Source organism: Megalops cyprinoides, chromosome 5 (genome assembly GCF_013368585.1).
Source record: "Megalops cyprinoides isolate fMegCyp1 chromosome 5, fMegCyp1.pri, whole genome shotgun sequence".
NCBI lineage: Eukaryota > Metazoa > Chordata > Actinopteri > Elopiformes > Megalopidae > Megalops > Megalops cyprinoides.
The window spans coordinates 10,242,557-10,262,746 of record NC_050587.1 but is presented as its reverse complement, the minus strand read 5'-3'; the positions used below and the strand labels follow the sequence as shown (position 1 = coordinate 10,262,746).

Here is a 20,190-nt window from a genome sequence, read left to right as displayed (position 1 = left end):
GAATCTGTGCTGCATTGTTGCATAAAGGTTCGGCAGACTGAAGGCTTTATGATTCCTTGCTTCTGAGTTAATCATCATTTATTGTCATTGTGTTATCCCGGGGTAAACTCTTGTGCTTCATCAATGGGCATTCCTCCAGTGTTCACTGATGACGTTATCACTAGAAGGATATCGCTACGCTGACCTTACAAGGGACAGAACATCTGAGGGAGTCATTAAAATCTCATTGAAAAATATGTCCACAGTGAAGAAAAACAGTGCTTCAGTCCGCAAAATCCAGATAGTGCATAGAATTCTTCCCTGCATCCTCAAAATATCCAATATTGAGATACATGCTGTATTTTTATGTAGTGTATATGTGTGTGTGTGTGTGTTCACCCCAGTTATGAGGGGTTGTTTTCAGCATAACCCAGTCAATTTAGTAAACAAAATGAAACGGGGACATATGAGGTGAGAAAATGCCTGCCAAATGAAGAGCAACAGTGCACAGGTGAACAAGGCAAAGCTAAGAGAAGATTTATCAGATATTACAATAATACGCCCCGGGCCCTCGGAGTCCTGCAGCGCCGAGCGTGTTTCTGTGGAGCTGGAAACCGGGCGGGGTGTTTGCCGTCTGCCTCTGCGTGAGACTTGGCCCTGCCCGGACACGCCCCGGGCCTCGCCGTTCCCCGGGTCCCTGCGTGCTGTTCCTTCAGGTGAGCTCAGCACCGTGAGGGCTGGGCGGGAACCGTGCCCCCATGAACCGGAGTACACCCGGCGGGAGAGAGAGAGAGAGAGAGAGAGAGGCCCTGCAGAGCCGCTGTTGCTTCTGAAAGATTTCAGCTTCACCTGAATCTGAACCCACACAGCTGGTGACTCTCTCGCATGAACCTGTGCGAAGGCATCATTTAGTTATTATAAGGGATAAAACAGGCCGGTTCATCAGAAATGATAAAGAAACAAGCGCGAATTGACTGAATAAATGTGAGCAGCACCTAATTATAGTGTTGACTGAGATAATGTGACGGCAGTAAATCCCCTTCAGGAGCTCAAGAAGCGGCACAAAATGCTGTGTGCTGTATGGGAGTTTGCCGCCAGGGAATATAGCAGATCTCTCTCTCGCCCTGAGGTCCCACACGATGGAACAGGTTGAGCCTTCCTGTCAGTGTGGGTGCGCAGCAATGTGGTGAGGACTGGGAGTTTCCTCTCGATGGAGGGGACAGGAAAAACGTGTTTCTCGGCCCCCCCCTCCCTCCCACCCCGCGCAGGAGGGCTGGCCGGTGGCGTCGGGAGGCTCAGTCTTGCCGTGACAGACGAGTGTCTCCTCGCGCCTGAGAAGCCGCCGCGGTTCGAGAGCCGTTCGTCACCTGGCAGCGTGGACAGGTAAGGGGAAGGCTGTTCCTGCCGGTTGCCGGCGATGTCTGGTGTGTTGAATAACCCCCGAAGAGCTTGGCTGCACTCTGCTTGAGGAATATTTAGCGTGGGACATTGTGCTTGTGCCGGTCATGCCCTTTGCTGTCAGGCATGTGTGTGCACCTCCTACATAGACTGTCTGTTGTAAGCAAACTGATGATGGAGGTACAGCATGAACTGGAAACCATGAAATGTGTGTTATTGACTTTTTATCCATCTGATGACCAGATCAGACTATTGTATACCTAAATGTCTCCACTTCCATTGTATGAAGTCGTTTTTATGATACTAAGTAACCTTGACTTAAAACCAAAAAGTTTGGATTTGGCTTCTACAAACCTGCCAAATAAAATAGGTCCCCACGTATTTTTGATTGCGACATCCCAGCTTTCCTTGAAGATTGTATGTAATTATGTACTGAGTTTCTTCCCAGTTTTGCTCCTTTTTTGTCACGGGAAAAAATTGCGGAATTCAATTATCGATTCCAAAGAAGTGTTAGTGCAGGCAGTCCCGTACCGTGGGAGAATTCTTACACTGAGACAACAGCCTGTTGATAGCCTTTTAGAGGGAGAGGAAGCAATTAAATAAACAATTTCAGCCCAGTATGGTGTCGAATTTGAGAGCTTCATATTGCAAATACACCCACTAAATCAAAGGGCTGTTGATTGCCTTGTGTTTTTTTTTTTGTTTTGTTTTTTCTCTATAATGTACACATTTTTAGCTAGTATTATTTTTGAGCTTTGAGCAGTAAGAATTGTTGTATGACAGCTTTTTACTACAAATGCAGAAGTTTTATTTTCTTTGAAAGAGTAGACAAGTATTATTGATAAGACAGAGCAGACTAGTATGAGTAGACTAGTATAGGTATACTAATGTGATTGACTAGATACAGTACAATATACTAGCATATACTATATACTATACCATATTCTTTACATTCAGTAAGTATACTATTTACTGAATATAAAGAATTATACAAGTATGATAGACTAAATAGAATAGATTATAATAGCATTTATTGACGAGATGCAGTATCCTATACAAGTATGATTGACTAGATCAGTGTGATGAGAGCAGGTAGCAGGATATCAGTATTCCTTTCATCTCTTTTATCAGAAGGTTTGTTTATATATAAATGCTGCATGATATGCATATTGTTGCAGCCCAGGGAGTTCTCCTTTGTGTGTGCTTCAGAACTTATTTTCTCAGTGGATGCTTATCCCAGGCAACTTGCATAGGATATGTTCAACATTTAATCCAGGTATACAGTGGTGTACTAGGTATGAAGCTCTTCATGTTAATTTCTTGCTCTATGGCATAGCAGTGAGTAATGCCTCATCTGAAGTGTAAAGCTGTCCCCTTGTGGTCACGGGTCCAGTCCCTTAAACCATAGAGGGCACTGTTTTTCTTTTGTCGATGGAGTTCGAAGAGCCACATTGTCTGCGCTTTGATGCTACATAGTTGCTCTCATCATTTGGTCTGTGAAATGTGTGTGTTTGTGTATGTGGCTGTGGTTTATACAGTCATGTCATCATAATGTATTTCAAAATAAACCTCTCTTTATTTGACCGCTGCTACTGGTAGTGACATGATAGTAGCATTGTTGCTGACTTTATATTTGTGCATCTTATTTCATGTCTGTTGATCCATGCAAGCGAAAATGGCCATTGCTTCACAGCCTGGAGACTGTTAGTAAATCCTCTAAATGGCAAGCCTAGTGCTCCCTCAGAGTGCCTGACCAGGCTGATCATCTGCACGAAGAGATGCATGCTTACCTTAGCTGCATGCTCACCTTAAATGGCTGATTTGTCAGTCCCAGCGTGCACCCCCCCCCCCCCCCCCCCCCCCCGCCCCCCCACCAACAGCAGCGATACCCCCCCCCACTCGCTCTGGGACACTCAGTAAACTGATCAGTCAGGTGTGGACAAACAGCCCCGAGCCACATGCGCGTGCTGGGCAGATTCTGACCACATGGGCCGATGGGGGCGGCCAGAGCTTTGGCACGCTGGTTCACATGGCAACGGAGACGATTCACAACACACTGGTCACCGTGAAAAGGAACAGGCGTGCTGTTTTGGGGGGTCAGAATCTCCTCAGTTTCACCTGTGTTCAAAATGAACTTTGAGGAATCTCTAAATGGAATTGTGAGTAGTAATCATTCTGAGTAATATTTGTTGTTATCGAGCAACACTACAGCCGTAGTTTTACATATGTATAATTTGTCATAGATCTTTTGACTGTTGTGCATAACTAGAAAGGAACTTCTTTTTTGAATTGTTTGCCTTTAAGGTTTGACTTAGTTACGAGCATCATAAAAAAGAAACCCCAAATTTCAGCTGGGACAGCATCAGGGATGAAAGAGTGTAAAGATAACTGTAAATATGACCTTTGTACAGTTCAGACATTTCTGTGTGTGGACCAGGGCATCTCTTTGTACTGCTATCGCACTGATGGGCTGTGACAAAAGCAGGAATGAGCTCCACACGGGGCCTGAAGGCCACAGGAGAGCCTGTTATCACTTACGCAAAGCACTTCTGCCGAAGCTGTATCAACAGCAGAAGATTAACTTCACACAGTGTAATGACTGTTTGCACAGTTTTCCATGACGCTTATGTAATTCAGACTAAAGGCAATTATAACTATTAACTAAAAACTAAAACTGAACTAATTAACTAAAAATGAACAGACCTGTATTAGAGAAAGGTTTGTGCTTGTTTGTGCTTAGGTTTGTGCTTGTTTGGTCCTAGTTTTTGTGGTAAAGACAGACAAGTAAATAAATGTATAATTGCATATATAATTGCATTCCATGTGTTGTGCACAACAATAAATGTGAAATGATTAATATGATTTTTATGACATTTTCAATTGCCTTTGAAACTAGCCTCACAACCATGAGCAATACTATTGAGTTTCAATACAGAGCCCATGTTTGAAAGTAAAACTGCTTATCTAACACAAGTCGGTTTTCTTTTTCTTCCTCTGCAAGATTAAATGCCTTAACGTCAAAGAGAATATATCAAGTCCCATTGTGATCGTTTGTAAGGCTTTTGATGCTCACCTGGATTGAGTTGACTGATGGAGAGACACTGTGTCTGGGACCTAATTTATTAATGAAAATGAATTAAACATGCAATGCAGATTTGTCTTTCCTCTCCGGGTGGCTCATGAGGTCTGGCGCGTGTCTGTTTACCACCGACGTTTTCACTCGTGGGGCAGATGACAGCTTTCTGCCGGTATTTACAATTACACATACAAATGGACACTGACAAAGGCAGGTCATTGGCTGTCAGGAGACTGGTTCATTAAAGGTAATGGAACGTGAAACGCGATGCTAATTTGTCTTAATTCTTCCTTAAGACTGGTCGTGTACGTATCTCTTCTTGCCCCTTGATGTTTCTGCTAATGGAGTTGATTAACAGGTCGCATGTTGTTGCTGCTTGATTAGGCGATCGCTCTGTGTCAGCGCTGAACCTGTTTCCGAAGCCTGTTCTGTTTTTCTGTGGTTAATTACTTGAGAATGAATTTGACCTATTGCTGGGAGACTGCTATTCTCAGATATGTCTCATTTTTCAAAATCGCACTTCTTACCCAATTTTAAATAGATGATAGTAATCCATTGTGAACTCTTTTCTTCCAGCGTTTTTTGATCACCCTGACCACCGGCTCAGCGTTGTGTTAGAGTGTGTTGGCATGGTAACGTCTTCCCTGGGTGTGATGTTGATTTTGCCTGACCTGTTGACCTCATGGTGTTTTCCTACAGTCCACAGGGTCTGAGAGCCACCTCACCCCTTCGCTGGTCAAGCTTACAGAACTCCTGGAAAGCAAAGTGAGGATCTTCCAGAAGACTCTGTCCGCTGAAGATCTGGTGACACAAACAATCTCAGGAGTGAGTGAAACCCTGAATGGGAATATCTAGCATGTGTCGGATTTAGATTTCCTATTCCATTGTTAGTAACTTGAAGAGATGTCCCTTTACCTAATTTCCAATGGTTTAGCTCTTTAACTGTCTGGGGTACAAAATCAAACAGGCTAAGACCCCATTGGATCTTACCTAACATTAACGTCTGGTGCTTTGCTGCCATCTTTCCCCCTGGCCCTGTACCACACCCCACTTCAAGTGTAGGGATCTCATTCCACCCACCCCCTGCAGGTACCAGGCTAGGCTTTTTGCTTGCAGGTGTGTGGCAGAACCTCTCAGTCATCACGCTTACAGAGAGTTATGCAGACTGATGAATCACTGCGTCTGTGATAACTTAAGCTGGCCTTCCGTCTGTCTGAAATCCCTGCATTGTATGGAATGTATGAGATACTGACTGACTGTTAAATGTAGTGGGACGCTTGCCACGAATCTTAAGGTGTACCCTTATAGGGAGTTACCCCCGGAAAGCCCAAGACTCAGACTGACTCATCGTAAGTAAGACATCATGGGCTCATTTCAATCAAACGTTGACTTGTAGTGTGTCTAGGCCCATCTTGCCAAAAGCGTCAAAAGCAGGATTCTGAATGCATGATTGTTGTATGAACCCAGGCTGCTTCTGTTCTGTATTTTATGTCAATAATTCCAGTCATATCAATGTAAAACTGAGGAAAAACTACATTTAATGAAATCCTCCAGAGGCATTTTATCCAGATACAGCTCGCTCAAGACATAGCTGTAGATGGAGAGGGTGGAGTTGCAGGGCAGTCTGTGAGCTCTGCTTGTCTTGTAAATGCACTGTATGCCATTTCCTTTACATATTCATATATATGCATGTGCAAAGAATATTGAAGAAAAATAATTCATCTGTTTCTTTAAAGGGAGGAAATTGACTAGGAGATGTGTGGCAGACACTGATAACAGATTAACTTCAGACTAACAAGAGCCTACCTGCTTTTAAGACCAAACACACCCAAGTGGGTGTTTCCCAATGGCATTCATAAACCTTTAAGACATTAGTCATCCTATTATAACTGAGGTTTCACAAATTCCCTGAAATATCTATGACTAAGAAAACATTGAGCTCATGCTGTGTTCATTACAACTGACAGTGGTCATATATGTGTGTATATTTAGAAGCTTTCTAGAATACACAAGCAGAAAAACCAAATCCAGAGTAAGACATACAAAGCTTTATGTTTATCCTCTTTTTCACAATGTAGAGTGTATGACATTATCTACTGCCTGCAGAGATTGAATAGAAACAGGGTCTTGGCTACTGTAACTGCACGGGGGCAGTACACTGACAATTTATGTTTTAGGTGCTGTGGTTGAAGCGCTGTCTTCTTTCTGACACCCAAAGAGAAAACACATGTTTGTGTAATTCTAAGACACTTCTGTCCCCTGACAGATATCGGAAGACGGGGAGAACCTCAGCAGCCTTCAGAAGCACATCGATCAGAGCCAGGAGCTCAGCTGTCACCTCAGAGACCTGCAGACGAGCACAGAGCAGGAGGTCGCCCGAATCCACTGGCAGTAGGTTCACCTTCCTGTCCCGTTTCGGGATGACTCCTGACGGTGGCGTTGAGCTTTATCTCCTGGCGGCAGCTAGCTCTGCCTCCTGTGCCAACGCAAGCTCGGTCCTGTCGCGGCTTGCCTGTCTGCCTAGACTGTGAATTTCTCTTTACTTTTGCGAGGTTGGGTTTCTGGTACATGAGGGCTATGTAAATATGCAGCATATGAAGGAAATTCCCAAGGGTTTGGGTGGGGCACTTATGGTAAGTAGATGTGCAGGTGCTCTGACAAGTTATAATGATTTCAAAAGTGTGTTTGTTCCTCTATTCAATTGGACATGAAAATACCAGGCATAGATAGCCTTTAGTCTCCTGTAATATCCCACTAATATCAAACATCAAAGTGTTTTGAGCTGAAGCAGAAGCCGGCTGAATGTGAATCTACAATGGTTCCGCATGTTGGACCTTTTCTGTATTTAGCTGAGGTTCATTGTAGTGGGATAGCTGTATTAGCACAAAGACGCAGCATACCTCTCCTGTATTCTAAATCAAATAATAGCAACACAGAAACACAAGAACATGATCATTCTTGCATTACAACAATTATTTATGCATCTGAAGTATTGTATGTCAGTAAGTGTGTTACCAATATGGCTATTTGTTGCAGAATTTTAAATAAGATTATATTGACTGTAGTTCCTACAGTAGGAGTGTTCAGAATTAGGTAGCTGTGTGAATCAATGCACCCAGAAGCCTTGTCTTATTGAATACTGTGTGACAATGGTTTTCCTGTACCTTCTTGGTGATGTTTCAAGTCCACAATTTACAACTGAAAATTCGGGCCATTAGAAATAGTTTAACAGTGTGTGGAGCTTTTGAAAGGAATCAGATGTATAACTTGATACTTTGAATTTCTGTAATAAAAAGGTGGTTTTAGTAAAATTCGACCCACATGGTAACATGCCATACTGTATTGAACCCAGGCGAATATTTGCATTTGTGCATATTTCCTCAAATTTGTCTCAATTACTGGTTGCTATCTTGGAATTAATTATGACTTTTTCGTGTGGTAAATCAGCGAACCCCTGTATGGGACTGAGACCATTTCCAGGGTATCAGATTCTTGCTTTTATTCACAGAGATAGATCTGGGCATGTTTTGGATTTAAAGAAAACACAAAACAGAGCTCTGCACAAATGCGCCGTAAAGGGTGTGTCATCAATTTCCAGGGAACCATTTGCAGTTGCTGTACTCCTTAAATGGTTCTCAATGCCAAAGATTCACAGCGGCTTGTGTTATTTTTGCATGTGTGTTTATATAGATACAGTGGCATGCAAAAGTTTGGGCACCCCTGGTCAAAATTTCTGTTACTGTGAATAGCTAAGCAAGTAAAAGATGACCAGATTTCCAAAAGACATAAAGTTAAAGATGACACATTTCTTTAATATTTTAAGCAAGATTACTTTTTTATTTCCATCTTTTACAGTTTCAAAATAACAAAAAAGGAAAAGGGCCCGAAGCAAAAGTTTGGGCACCCTGCATGGTCAGTACTTAGTAACACCCCCTTTGGCAAGTATCACAGCTTGTAAACGCTTTTTGTAGCTTTTGAGTCTTTCAGTTCTTTCTGGGGATTTTCGCCCATTCTTCCTTGCAAAAGAATGTTTCATCTTTAACTTTATGTCTTTCGGAGATCAGTTCATTAACTATTATTAACTATTCACAGTAACAGACATTTTGACCAGGGGTGCCCAAACTTTTGCATGCCACTGTATATTTGTTTGTGTGGGTTTGCAGAAGTCAGGCTGGTTTTATGTGAACTCTGTGCTGTTGTGGAGAGTTAAACGGCAGAAGTTGACATGCGAGAGCCCTTAAATGATGCATCACTACGTCGGAAGCCTCTGCTTTTACTTATAAGAGTGTGGAGCTTCCTGCCAAGCCTAATGCCCAGAGTAGATGTGGTAATGTGACCTGCCCGCTCAGGTTAGAATCTGCTCCCCATCCATCACGGGAAAGTTGCTAGTTGCAGTTTAAGTTGTTTTTATTGCAACCAGCCTTGATTACACAGCTACTGTAGTATTTCAACACAGGCCTTTGTTTCAGGGGAAAAAAAAACATCACCCAACCAATTCCTCTGGAACACACACAGTTAGATGTGACGTTAGACGCCCTCCCCGTGTTGTCTGTATTGCAATCCTATATATCCATGATTCTGTGCGAGGTATTCAAATTCCTAATCACATTTATATTCCTTCATTTTCGACTTGTGAGTTTTAAAGAAACCTCCCTCTCAGCAGATGTTGAGCGCTGATAGATTTTAAGAGCAATGCTTTGAAGTCGTGCGCTGGCACGGCGTATTGGGTATTACAGTGCCGTATCAATATGCCATTAATTGTTTCATTATTTAACACATATGACATCTTATTTAACTGGCTCGGCATCTGCGTGTCCCAGTCTGCCAACTCTGTGAACCTAAAGGCTTATGTGTTGTTCACGCTGTGTTAGGCGGATACGTGATACCGCGTCAATGTAATTGGAGGGCTTTTCAGCCAGACAAAGGCATTTGTAATAAAAGGCTATTCTTTCATGCCTCAAAGTCATACAGAACTGTAAACCACAACTGCGCGTTTTAAACATTGCATTCAAACACCGTGTCTGTTCATTTGACTTTAAAACATGTATTTCGGGGCTATATTTATTAACTGCAGAAAGGAGAGCTGAATTTGTGTGGTATGTGAGATCTTAGAATTGTGAAACACAGGGCCAATTTGGACTTTTCCATCTTCCTGAAGGAGCATGCATTGTTTTACACTTTTTTAATCAAGTTTTTCTGTGATAACTGAAATGTTATACAGCACCCTAATGTTTGGAATCTCCACTTCTCTCCATCTCCATCTCGGAAGCAACCAACATTTATTTTTCGCACTGAAAGTTGTACAGCACGTAACAGTGGAGTGGGCACCCATTGGAGGACTTGAACTACTTCAGTGACATCATCCAAGCAGAATATTTCAAATTTTCAGACCCATGACAGTTCGCATGGTGACTGAGAGTGGCGATATGAGTAAACTCTGGTCAACGCCCCAATCTCTATCCTCTGTGGGCTCCTGGTCATTATTGGCTGATGACACGGTGGGAATCAAACCCTCCTTTTGGCACCTGTCTTAATCTACCTGCATTTGCCGCACCTTTCACCTTTGCCGGGGTACCCCAAGGCTCTGTTTTGTGCCAGTAGCTCTTTGCATGCTACAACTTCACAGCAGGCCTTGTTATTAATTCCCTTTAGTTTCTCCTATCATTCATATGCAAATTTTGCACAGTCATTTCTCTTACCACCCTCTTCCTCTCGGCTTTTCTCCGGGATTAAAAGCGATGATTCACGTATTTCTGTTGAAATGTCTTTCCACATCTTTATCTTTATGTCTCCAAATCGGCTTCTTTGTTCCTTTCGACCCCTTCAATTAACCTGCGTGTCTCCTGCAAGCCTATCACTCCCACTTCTTCTGACGAGAAACCAGGAGGGCAGGGAGCACCCGCTGCCTTTTCTGCTGCCTCTTAACATCTTTATTTCTCATGGTCCTGTCTGTGTCTGCACAATGACTTCATAATATAAAAGTATACATGATTGGATAACGTTATAGCCATGAGATGCTTGTTCATTTCAGTGCAGGATCTCTCTGCTGCATTGTAGAAACCCCATGCTCAGATGTGCTGAGCTGCAAACTGAAGGAAGAAGCTAGCCTGACGCCGAATGTATTAGCTTGAAGCTTATTTCTTATTCTATGGTAGACTCCTATCTACCATATACAGTACATATTCTAGTTACAAATCAATACCAATTCTTATTTTATCGTTATAAGTATTATCCTTGTTCAAAGGTTATTGAGAAAGATTATTTTTGGCTTATCATTTTTCAGTAATAAGTAATCATTCTTATGTGCAAAGTTCAGTGCACCTGCTGTATTTTGGTATGCAGTCTCTCAGAAAGATTACAGGAATGTTTGGAATGGAAGTGGTAGTCCATGAGAGTGCATTCTCATATTTTCCATCTACGAACATGTACAGTATGTTCTCAGAAAACAGGATTTAATAAGGTGCAACTCTCATATTATTTTAAGACCCATGACTTTAATTTATATTTGGCCGTGATTTACACAGTCTGTAATAGTTAAATCACTGCTTAACGGTGAATGTGATACATGATGTGGTTAAAGTGATACATGATGTGAGGTGGAATTTATGATTGCCAGTGCCTTTCTTTGAAATTGCCATGTGGTTGCATTTTAAATGCATAGCGCAAAGCTCATTTGATGTTAAGTTCTTATATTGAAAACCCCTGTGAAACACAGTTGTGATTGGCTCACGTTTTCTCAAGCATGACTATTAATGCTGTCCATATCAGATATCATCTGTGGAGCAAACCTGCTGGGGAAACTCCACTAGCGTACGGGTGATCTATACGTACTTTTCAATCAGATTATTTAAAAACAGCTCAACAGCTGGCAACCTGTGCCGGGGAAGCCTCCAGTCTGAGCGGCTAACCGCGTCGCGGTGGACTTCAAATATAAACCCACATTAAAAGAAGGTTAATGAAGGTTCACGCAAGCGCTGCCTTCGCTTTACCGCCCCTCCAGATGCAAACCGATCTCCGTTGATGCGGGTCTAACCCGGATGCCAATCACAGCAGCCCTCGCACGCTGACACTGTTAGATGTTCACTTTGCAATTATTGAATTTTTTTGGACACTTTCCCTGAAAGCTTTTATTTGCACGCGGCCAGACATTGTTTTTTAGCCTGGCCACATGCCTTGCATTTAAAGCTGTGCATTTACAAATGTTTCGAGGACTGAATGCAGACAGATGAACAGCGGGTAGCAGCACTCTGTCGTGTTTTTCACGCGTTTTTTTCGCTTGCAGGCCATCGCAGTGTGGTCGTAAGTACGAGTTAGCTCGCTCGTCATTACGGGAGAGTTAAAATGGCTACCATAAAACATCTGAGTGTGTAATGTGATCCGGGGGGATATTAGTTCTGCTCTTTTGAAAAGCGAGGCGAAAGGGATGTGGGCCAAAGCAGATGTGGTGCAGCGGCAGCTGGACAAACCTGCAGATGAACATGTAACTGAAGAAGCTGCGGCCTCTCCAACAGCACAGCACTCCACTCCACCCCACCATACAAAGGGAGATATTGAACCTATTCCCAATGAGGCCTGCTGTGTTTTGATTACTCTGTTTTCCTAACTGGCGTCTGTGGTCAAAATTATCCATACATTTTGCGAATCCTCTGACGAAGCAATGTTGCTTTTATCTTTCAGTTTTCGTTATGTGAACATACATTTATATTTGGTTGGTAACTGGAATTCATTTGTGATGAAGTGGAAGAATTGAAAAATATGTTATTTTATAATATCTATATTTGATATTGTCTTAAATTTGTTGCAAATAGTTAAGGACAGTTAGGTAAATGGCCTCATAGTCAACTCCTAGATTGACTTCTAAGTGTTAAATGAAGGACAACCCTTGCTGAAAGATTTTTCTAGTCTCACAGTAATATAGTACCATGCATGTGCATTTTCATGTTTGCTACATTTATGGCTAATACAATGATGCATTGAATTTATTAGTTATATATGTTTATTTCAAGTAATTCTCATTCGTAGTTGCATATCTAATTATGAGGACAGGAAACGTACACACTGACACACATACACACACACACACACACACACACACACACACATACACACATATACCCACCCATATATTTCTGCATAAAAATACATGGCATCAACATGCACCTAGTCTTTGACATTTGTAGTTCACATTTATGCTTGAGAGTTCTAATTTGCCGGTTCTAATTCTGCTCTCTTTAAAGGTGATGTGAATGTCTTTATACATTGTCATTGCTTTGTTGGCTGATAGGTGACATCCTGCTGCTACTCTTATTAGTGTGCAGACAGGAGGGTTTGTGTTGGTATATCTGCTCCACGCTGACAGGGTTTAATGTAGATTATTGAATACCCCCCTCTAGTGGTTATATATTAAATTGATTATGTGGAATGTTTTCCATAGTTTCATTTTAAACAGCTTTCATATTTCCTCTTTGAAGTGTATCTCCTATGCAGAAAAGCCGGTAGGGTGAAACTGTTGCCTCTAAATTATTGCTGTACTGACACAGGAAAGCAGCTTATTGAAAATCTTGTCCCCTGTAGTAGCCGCTGTGATTAAGAGTTTATCAGATATGCACTGCACGCTTCAGAGTAGATCCATGTCAGCTATTCCAGAAGCAGGTTTTCTCTCAACCCCTCTGTCAACAATGTTACTGATATGACAAGTCAAAGTCAACAGCCAATGTGAGATACTCAAGTCTAGCGAGTATTTCATGTGCACAATAGGCATGCCAGACTTATCTATGGTGCCTGAGTTACAGCAAAACTGGGCAGAAATGACCCACCTTTAAATTACAGGAATTTACTGTTATTTGCATCATTTATTTATTTTTTGGTTAAAGGCCAAACTTCAAAGCTGTGTGTGTGTGTGTGTGCACGCGTGTGGGTGCATGTGAGTGTGTGCCTGTCTGTGCATCCATGCACATGTGTGTGAGTCCGTGTGTGCGTGTGTTTGCATCCATACGCGTGTGTGAGTCCGTGTGTGCGTGCATGTCTCTCCTGTCTGATCCTTGCCACAGCCCTGGAGATTTTAGAGGCTGTTCTGTGCTTTGCCGCAGGCTGACAGAGGTGAGACGCCAGCAGGATCTCCTGAAATTTGAGCTGAGAGATTTGGAGGCCCAGCGGACCGAGGCAGAGACCTTATTACAGGGATCTCCGAACTCCGAGGACAGAGCCGTAAGTGACCCCGGGCCAGTCGCCCGATGTAGCCCTCCCGCTCATTCCATCCAGTCATGCAGAGTTACTCTGTGAGGAGGGCAGTGCAGGCAAAGTGAGCGTCCATTTTCACTGATTTAGCAAAAATTGATTTTTAAAAAATATTTTTTGGCTACTTTGAAGAATCTAAAGTATAAGATTGATTTGTTTAACACTTTTTTGAAATAAAGAATAAAAGCAGAGTCCAGACTTTTGACTGGTACTGTAGGCTGTATGACCTGCTGCCCAGAACAATAGTAACACACACAGCTTTTGTAAGACGTTCTGCCTCCAAATATGTATGATAAGAGTTTAGTTAGATCCCAGGGGTGCGCTGACGGCCATTGTGCTGGGCCTCCTCCTGGCCAACAGGCTCACTAGCCTGCTGCACACCAGGCAAAGCGTGTCCCGCCCCCCGATTGGTGCATTTTCCCCCCACGCAGGCGCTGCTGCGGGCGAAGCAGAGGCTGCAGGAGAGCGTCGCGAGCAGAGAGGAGCGGGCGGAGAGGCTTCGGCTGCAGGAGGAGGCCCTGAGCACCCTGCGGGGGATGCTGGGAGAGGACGCGCAGCGGTACCAGGAGGAGGTGCAGCGTCTGCAGGACTTCTCCGGGAAGGTGTCCGACGGCATGCAGGGGGAGAACAGCATGGTAATTACCGCCGGGGCCTCTCTCTCTCGTCTCCCGCGCGGGGAGCCCCCCGTGACCCCTTTCACATTCCCCACACGGGCATCCGCACTTCTCCTCATTTTACCATTGGCGGCACTCTAGCATAGTGGTAAGAAGCAGGACTTTTAACCGAAAGGTAGCCAGTTCGATTCCCAGCTGTACCCAGAATAGCCTCAGTAAATATCCAGCTGTATAATGGGATAACACTGTAAAGAACCGTAATCAATGTAAGTCGCTCTGGATAAGAGCGTCTGCTAAATGCCAATAATGTAATGTAGTATAATGTGTGCCATTTCCCTCAAACTCCAAAGGAAGCATGTTGTCGTTGTTCACAAGTCAATTAATACAGTGGCCTTCACAAATTATGCTCATGCCCCCAAGAGCTAACTAAATGTTTTCAGTTTCTGGATATTAACGACAATGTCAACTAAATGAATGGTTCCCAGAAACTGTCCAAATGTCTCTCTACATAGACACTACATCTTTGTCAGCAAGTTGGACAGTTCTTTCTGTCTGCATCCAGGTATTATTTGGCATATTTATTCTCAGGTAAGATGTTTTTAGAGGGAAGTACGGAGTGTCACACACAATGTTTGTCTCCTCCCCTCTGTGTCTCATCACTCTGTTTTGTTTTCCTATGGTTGGACATTTGAATATATATGATGCCCCCAGGCACTGATACTGGATCAGTGTTTACCTATTATACAAAATAGTTTAAGTTTGGATTAAGGGTTGTCAGAATGGTTCTGAGTCTGAGTCTTATATTTAACCAGGCAAAATAGATTTGACTCATAGAGAAAATGTGTCATCTGCATATCAGTATTACACCTGTCCCCCTATATAAAATGTAGCCTATGTCATATCATCAGTCCTGTGGCCCCTAAATTAGACTGAAAACAGGTCTGATGTGCACTCTGGTCTGTTCAACACCCAGGCAATGCCAACTGGAAAGTATGTGCCATGTAATCCCCCATTTTGCCTGATGAAAGGAAACCGCACATCACTTTGCGCGGAAGAACAACAGAACATATTGTTGAGCAGATTGCCTGGGGCTGAATGTTCTGAAATGTTTCGCCCTGCGTGGAACAGATGCAGGCAGCCGCGGTTTAATATTTTCCCTCTTACTCGTTTTGCTGAGGCTGCGTTCCCGCGCGTGCCTCCCGTTCGGCGAGAAGCCTCCGGAAGCTCTCTCTCTGTCTCTCTCTGTTTACAGTCGTGAGCCGAGGTGCTCACGCCGAGGGAACGCCGCCTCTGAGAGACTCCTCTCCTCCATTTTGTGCCCCCCAGAGCTGATTCTTAGGATGAGGTCAACCGCTGAATTAGATGGCGATTTTTCCAAAAGTTGTGGTTTGTGTGTGCGAACCGTCACGTACCGACACAATTTTTTTGCTGTTATTATAAAGCACGATGTAGACAGTGAGTGAAAACAGGCAGCAGATGCCTGATGAAACTCTTAATAAGTAGAATATGTTTAAAAAAACGAAACGCACAAACACACATACGGCACAGTGACACTGACAGCCATTCGTGTCAGTGCGGATCTGGGTCAGCGCGCGCCGCAAACCCCCCCCCCCAACCACCACCATATGGCGCTCCGGTGAGCCGCGGAGGATCCTTGCTCCCCCGTCCTCATCCGCGATCCGCTCCGGCGAGACAGCCTGGGGGAGCCCGCGGGTAGGCAGCGACCGGCCGCCATGGGAAACAGGACAGATGTACCGCCACGGCCGTCCCCTCGGCGGCTCGGGGCCCTGGGCCAGCGGGCTCCCAGGCAGCCAGCCATCTCACGGCCCGCCTGAACCCGGATCCTGGGTCAGCGCGCCCCGTTCTCACGTCTGTGACCTCCCCCTCGTCCCCAAACCCCCCCCCACCCACCCACCGGAACAGCGAGAACCCAGCGCCGCTCCTGTGGCGGGCTGTGTGTGTGCGCGGTTGGCATGGCAACCGGCATCTAACAGCCAAAAGGTGCCGTCGCAGCCAGGACGCTGGGTAATTAACAGGTCTTTGTGAGAAACGGCTCTGATGACTTAACCTCCCGTTTGGCTGGCGATCTGATTTTCTCATTTTTTTCCCCGCTCCTGTTAGAGCTACACTGCGCATGACTTCCAGGAACAGCATGTATCAAACACTACATATACGAGCGGTACACGTCTGCGGCAAATGCCATTTTACAACAATGAACCCCCAAAAGCTAATCACACAATGGAAAAATATGAGCAATTGCCAGTGGGCTCAAATATGACTTAATTATTATTATTATTTTCTGTGATTAACTGATTAACCCTGCCATGGCCATAAAGGAAGAGAGTGATTACCGCTGTCTAATTCGGAGAGAAACCTGGCTTGCTCCGCCTGCAGAGCACTCATTCATCGGTGCGGGATGAGAGGAGAGGCCTAGGATTAACTCAGCCATTCCTCATCCAGATCTGCCAGGACGCTAATCAGAACCGCTGGACCCCGTCCAGTTCATTTATATAACCGGCATTAGCATAATTGCGCCATTTGATCATTAATTGAAGCTTGGTTTGGTTTTTAAGCTAGATTGGGAGGGGGGGGTTGTTCATTTTTGTCACTCCTGTCTGTGCTGGAACTCCAGTCTGAAATTGATGTTTCATAACGTGTTGGGGTTGGGGGTTGGGGGAATAGGGGGGTGGGTGTGTTCACTTTTTAGATGAATGCACAGATGTTGGAGCCTCTCAATAGGGATTTTTGTCCAAAGGAGCCCGATCTTTTTTAAAGTTGCCTCTGCCTCTGTTTTACAGCTGTGCATTGGGCCTGCTTTCGTATGCTTGGGTGAACCCGGAACGTAAATACAGCAGTCATCTCGTTAATTAAACATAACCTGCCAGAGAGAGGGAGACAGAGCTTATATAATTTGAATTTGTTGCGTTTCAAACTGTAATCCCCACAAGCATGGAAAATATGCGATAATGCAATTACATTAGGCAAAACCAACATGCACGTTGGCTCCAGCCTTCCACATGATCGTCCTGATTATAGGTTTGAGCCTCCGGCAGCTCAGTCATAATTAAAAGAGACTTAAACACACCATTAAAAAAAAAGTTTTATCGTTCATCTATGTTATGATACCCACACGTCAGGCTTAGAAGAACATGGCCACACCTGAGTGGGTCAGTTGAAATCCAGGTGATTGCCAGGCTTTCTGTGAGGAGGGGAGCATTCTCTATGACATGCAAACACATATGTGATCATAACCATTTCCTGAAGTAAACAGGCAACAAGATTTTGTTTTCCCAAGCACATCTGTAGTCAGATATTGATAATAGCTACACCAATGATCGTGAGGGTTATCCCTCAGTCTGCTATCACAAACACGACATCAAAACTCTGCATAATTATCACTGTTCAAACATGGGAAGGGCCCTGTCATGTGGGTTATACCTGCAAGAGAAAAGGTGGAATGTTTTAACCCTGTGATGGGCAGAGAGGTAGGTCATGTGTCTGCCTTCTTTTATATTATCCATAAAATCCACCTTTGATATAATCCATCCCGACTTTGTGATGCTCACCAACGCAAGAGAGCATCTCTCTCTGCTACACAGGCTCTCCAGATAAGGCAATCCTATCTCAGGAAGCTACTCAACCCAGTAAAAGGCAACACTGTGAAGTAGATGAGGCTCTCACTCCAGTTTGTCAGTACCTGCTGCGCCGGTCTGCAGAAGCACAAATACACTCTCAGAAATAGTCCTGAGGGGTTTTCTCCTTCACAGGTTCATCACATTCTGGTTAAGGCTTTACAGCCCTTGCGTTGCTGTCAGCACTTTTGTTTGGGATCAGAAACTAGAGGTGTTATTGGTCTCAGTGCATGAGCTTGCGTGACAGTGGGTCAGGCTGGTGGCCATAACACCAGATGAATCCAGGGCTTGCCTTTCATTTCACTAGCTTTTGCTTTACTTAAAAAGGAGGAAATCCGCGAACATCTTTCGCCTCCAGACGTTTCACTCGGATTGCCGAAACAGCGAGTTGTCCCCTGAGGACTGAATTCCGTTCTGCAAAGACAGTTTGAGCTACAGAGGAAAAACAGGGCAGGATTTGGCAGAACAGAAGGAGAGTAAAGGGCACAGATATAGTCTGCACGCCCACTGTACCCTGTCTCTTGCCTTGGCAGTGCTGTTTTTGAATTGCAAGCTCATTTTTTCCCAGGGAGCTGCCCTCAAAGAGGCGAGAGGGGTCGTGGGACATAGTGCGAAGAGCTTCACGGGGCTCACGAATGGACACGCCGCCGCGTCGTCGAAATCCCCCGGGGCACAGCAGAGTCCGAACGGCGACAAGAAGGCTCATGCCTACCCTGTAGATGGATCTAAACCTGGAGGAGCCAACCGGACGGGTTCTCTGGTGAAAGGATCTAACCTGAAGAGGTCAGGCAGTGTCAAAGACCTGATCCAGAAGTTCTCCGGGGGCGAGAACGGGCAAGCCTCCCCTACGGGTTCCATGGCATCGTCGCCGACCGGCTCTCCGGTTGGCGCCGGGGACAGCAGCGGGAAGGCCGCCTTGAAGAGCAGTTCAGACTCCGGACCGATGGAGGACAGAAAGGGCACCCTGAACAGGAGCGCTTCGGCTTTGGCTAACGGAGATGGAGGAGGAGGAGCCCCTGAACCAACCCCTTTACCCTCTATAAGGGTGACGCCCCCAGCAAGGGGCACAGACCCCCACAGCGAAGGTGGAACTCAGTGTTTCGGGGGCTCTGCAGACAGCAATGCCGAGAGGGACGTCTCCCCAGGCAAAGGGGGGCCGCGTGACGGATCAGAGCCCGGTTATGGGATGGGTTCGGTAAGTCGATTGGAGTGAGACTGCCCCCCCAATACAGAATCGCCTGCCTCGAGTTTGAGTAAATGCACATTTGTGTTTGCACTGCACGGAAATTCCACTGCATGGTTCGCTCCTTCCTTGTCGTCTCATCCTCATCACCCACCTGGTCAGTACTAACCGCAGAGGCTTGGTCTGGATTAACCCCACCTCCCAAACTGGACACACACCACCCCCCCTCTCTCTTCAACGTGTGCATGTTTGAATGAAGCAGGAGTTTTAATAAATGTCACTGTCTGATTTTACCGCCTTCTTTGTGTTTTTGAGCTGCATGAATTGTAAGCAGTTACTGCATGAATTGCAATTTGCAGTTTGCCGTGTCTGTTGTGTCTGCTGTGTCTGCCATGTGTCTCTTTATATTTGGCTTGGCATGCGTCCTCCTCATGTGTTGTGTTCATTGCAGTTCACTGGCTCTGCTGCACATCACAAGCATCTCCCAATATAACATACGGTACCATCAAAAAACACCATACTGTAACGGCCGCCGTGGTGCCCCCTCCAGTCACCGAGCTAACATCCTATATGTTCCCGTTTGATATGTTCAAATCCTGTAGGAATCCGACTTTGATCCGAGCAAGCAGCCCGGGAGTCCCCCGTCCGAGGACGAGGCGCCGAATCCCAGAGTCGCGCAGAACCCCAAATATCAGCTGTTCCTTGGCTCCGACGTGATCAGGAACGGTTCCAGGGACCCAGATGGAACAGCGGGGGAGAATGGGCCCCGGAGCTCCCGCTGGGAGAGCAGCACCTCCAGATCGGGGCCGAACCACCGTGGGTCCCTGGAGTCGCTGGCGTCCCGGGACTGGGACACCATGTCGGACCGGGTGAGCATGCTGGCGCTGGGAACCCGGAGGGGGGGAGGAGGTTGCCAGGTTGTGGTCCTCCTCTAATTCCACCCGGGAAGTGTGTCGAGTGTGCATTTGATAACCAGATGGGTCATTTAGACACTCCTGCTACAAAACTGCAATTTTTGGCAGTGGCGATTGCTATTATGTGTTCAAGCTCAAAGCAGTAGACTCAGTTACT

At 45.1% G+C, this 20,190-nt stretch overlaps 1 protein-coding gene across 3 annotated transcripts in view; it reads left to right on the top strand.

The window, feature by feature from the left end:
* The window catches only part of LOC118778295 (cingulin-like protein 1), a 44,090-nt gene that overhangs the window by 12,737 nt on the left and 11,163 nt on the right, over nt 1-20,190 (top strand). The window contains exons 1-7 of one of the 3 annotated variants that reach the window (XM_036529770.1): nt 1,292-1,362; nt 5,153-5,278; nt 6,720-6,844; nt 13,543-13,660; nt 14,122-14,325; nt 18,505-19,131; nt 19,722-19,988. In XM_036529770.1, coding sequence (XP_036385663.1) covers nt 14,227-14,325; nt 18,505-19,131; nt 19,722-19,988 — 993 coding nt within the window. In that variant the 5' untranslated portion in view covers nt 1,292-1,362; nt 5,153-5,278; nt 6,720-6,844; nt 13,543-13,660; nt 14,122-14,226. Of the gene's footprint in view, nt 1-1,291; nt 1,363-5,152; nt 5,279-6,719; nt 6,845-13,542; nt 13,661-14,121; nt 14,326-18,504; nt 19,132-19,721; nt 19,989-20,190 lie in introns of those variants that run through there. The other 2 variants (XM_036529769.1, XM_036529771.1) reach the window with 2 other exon arrangements.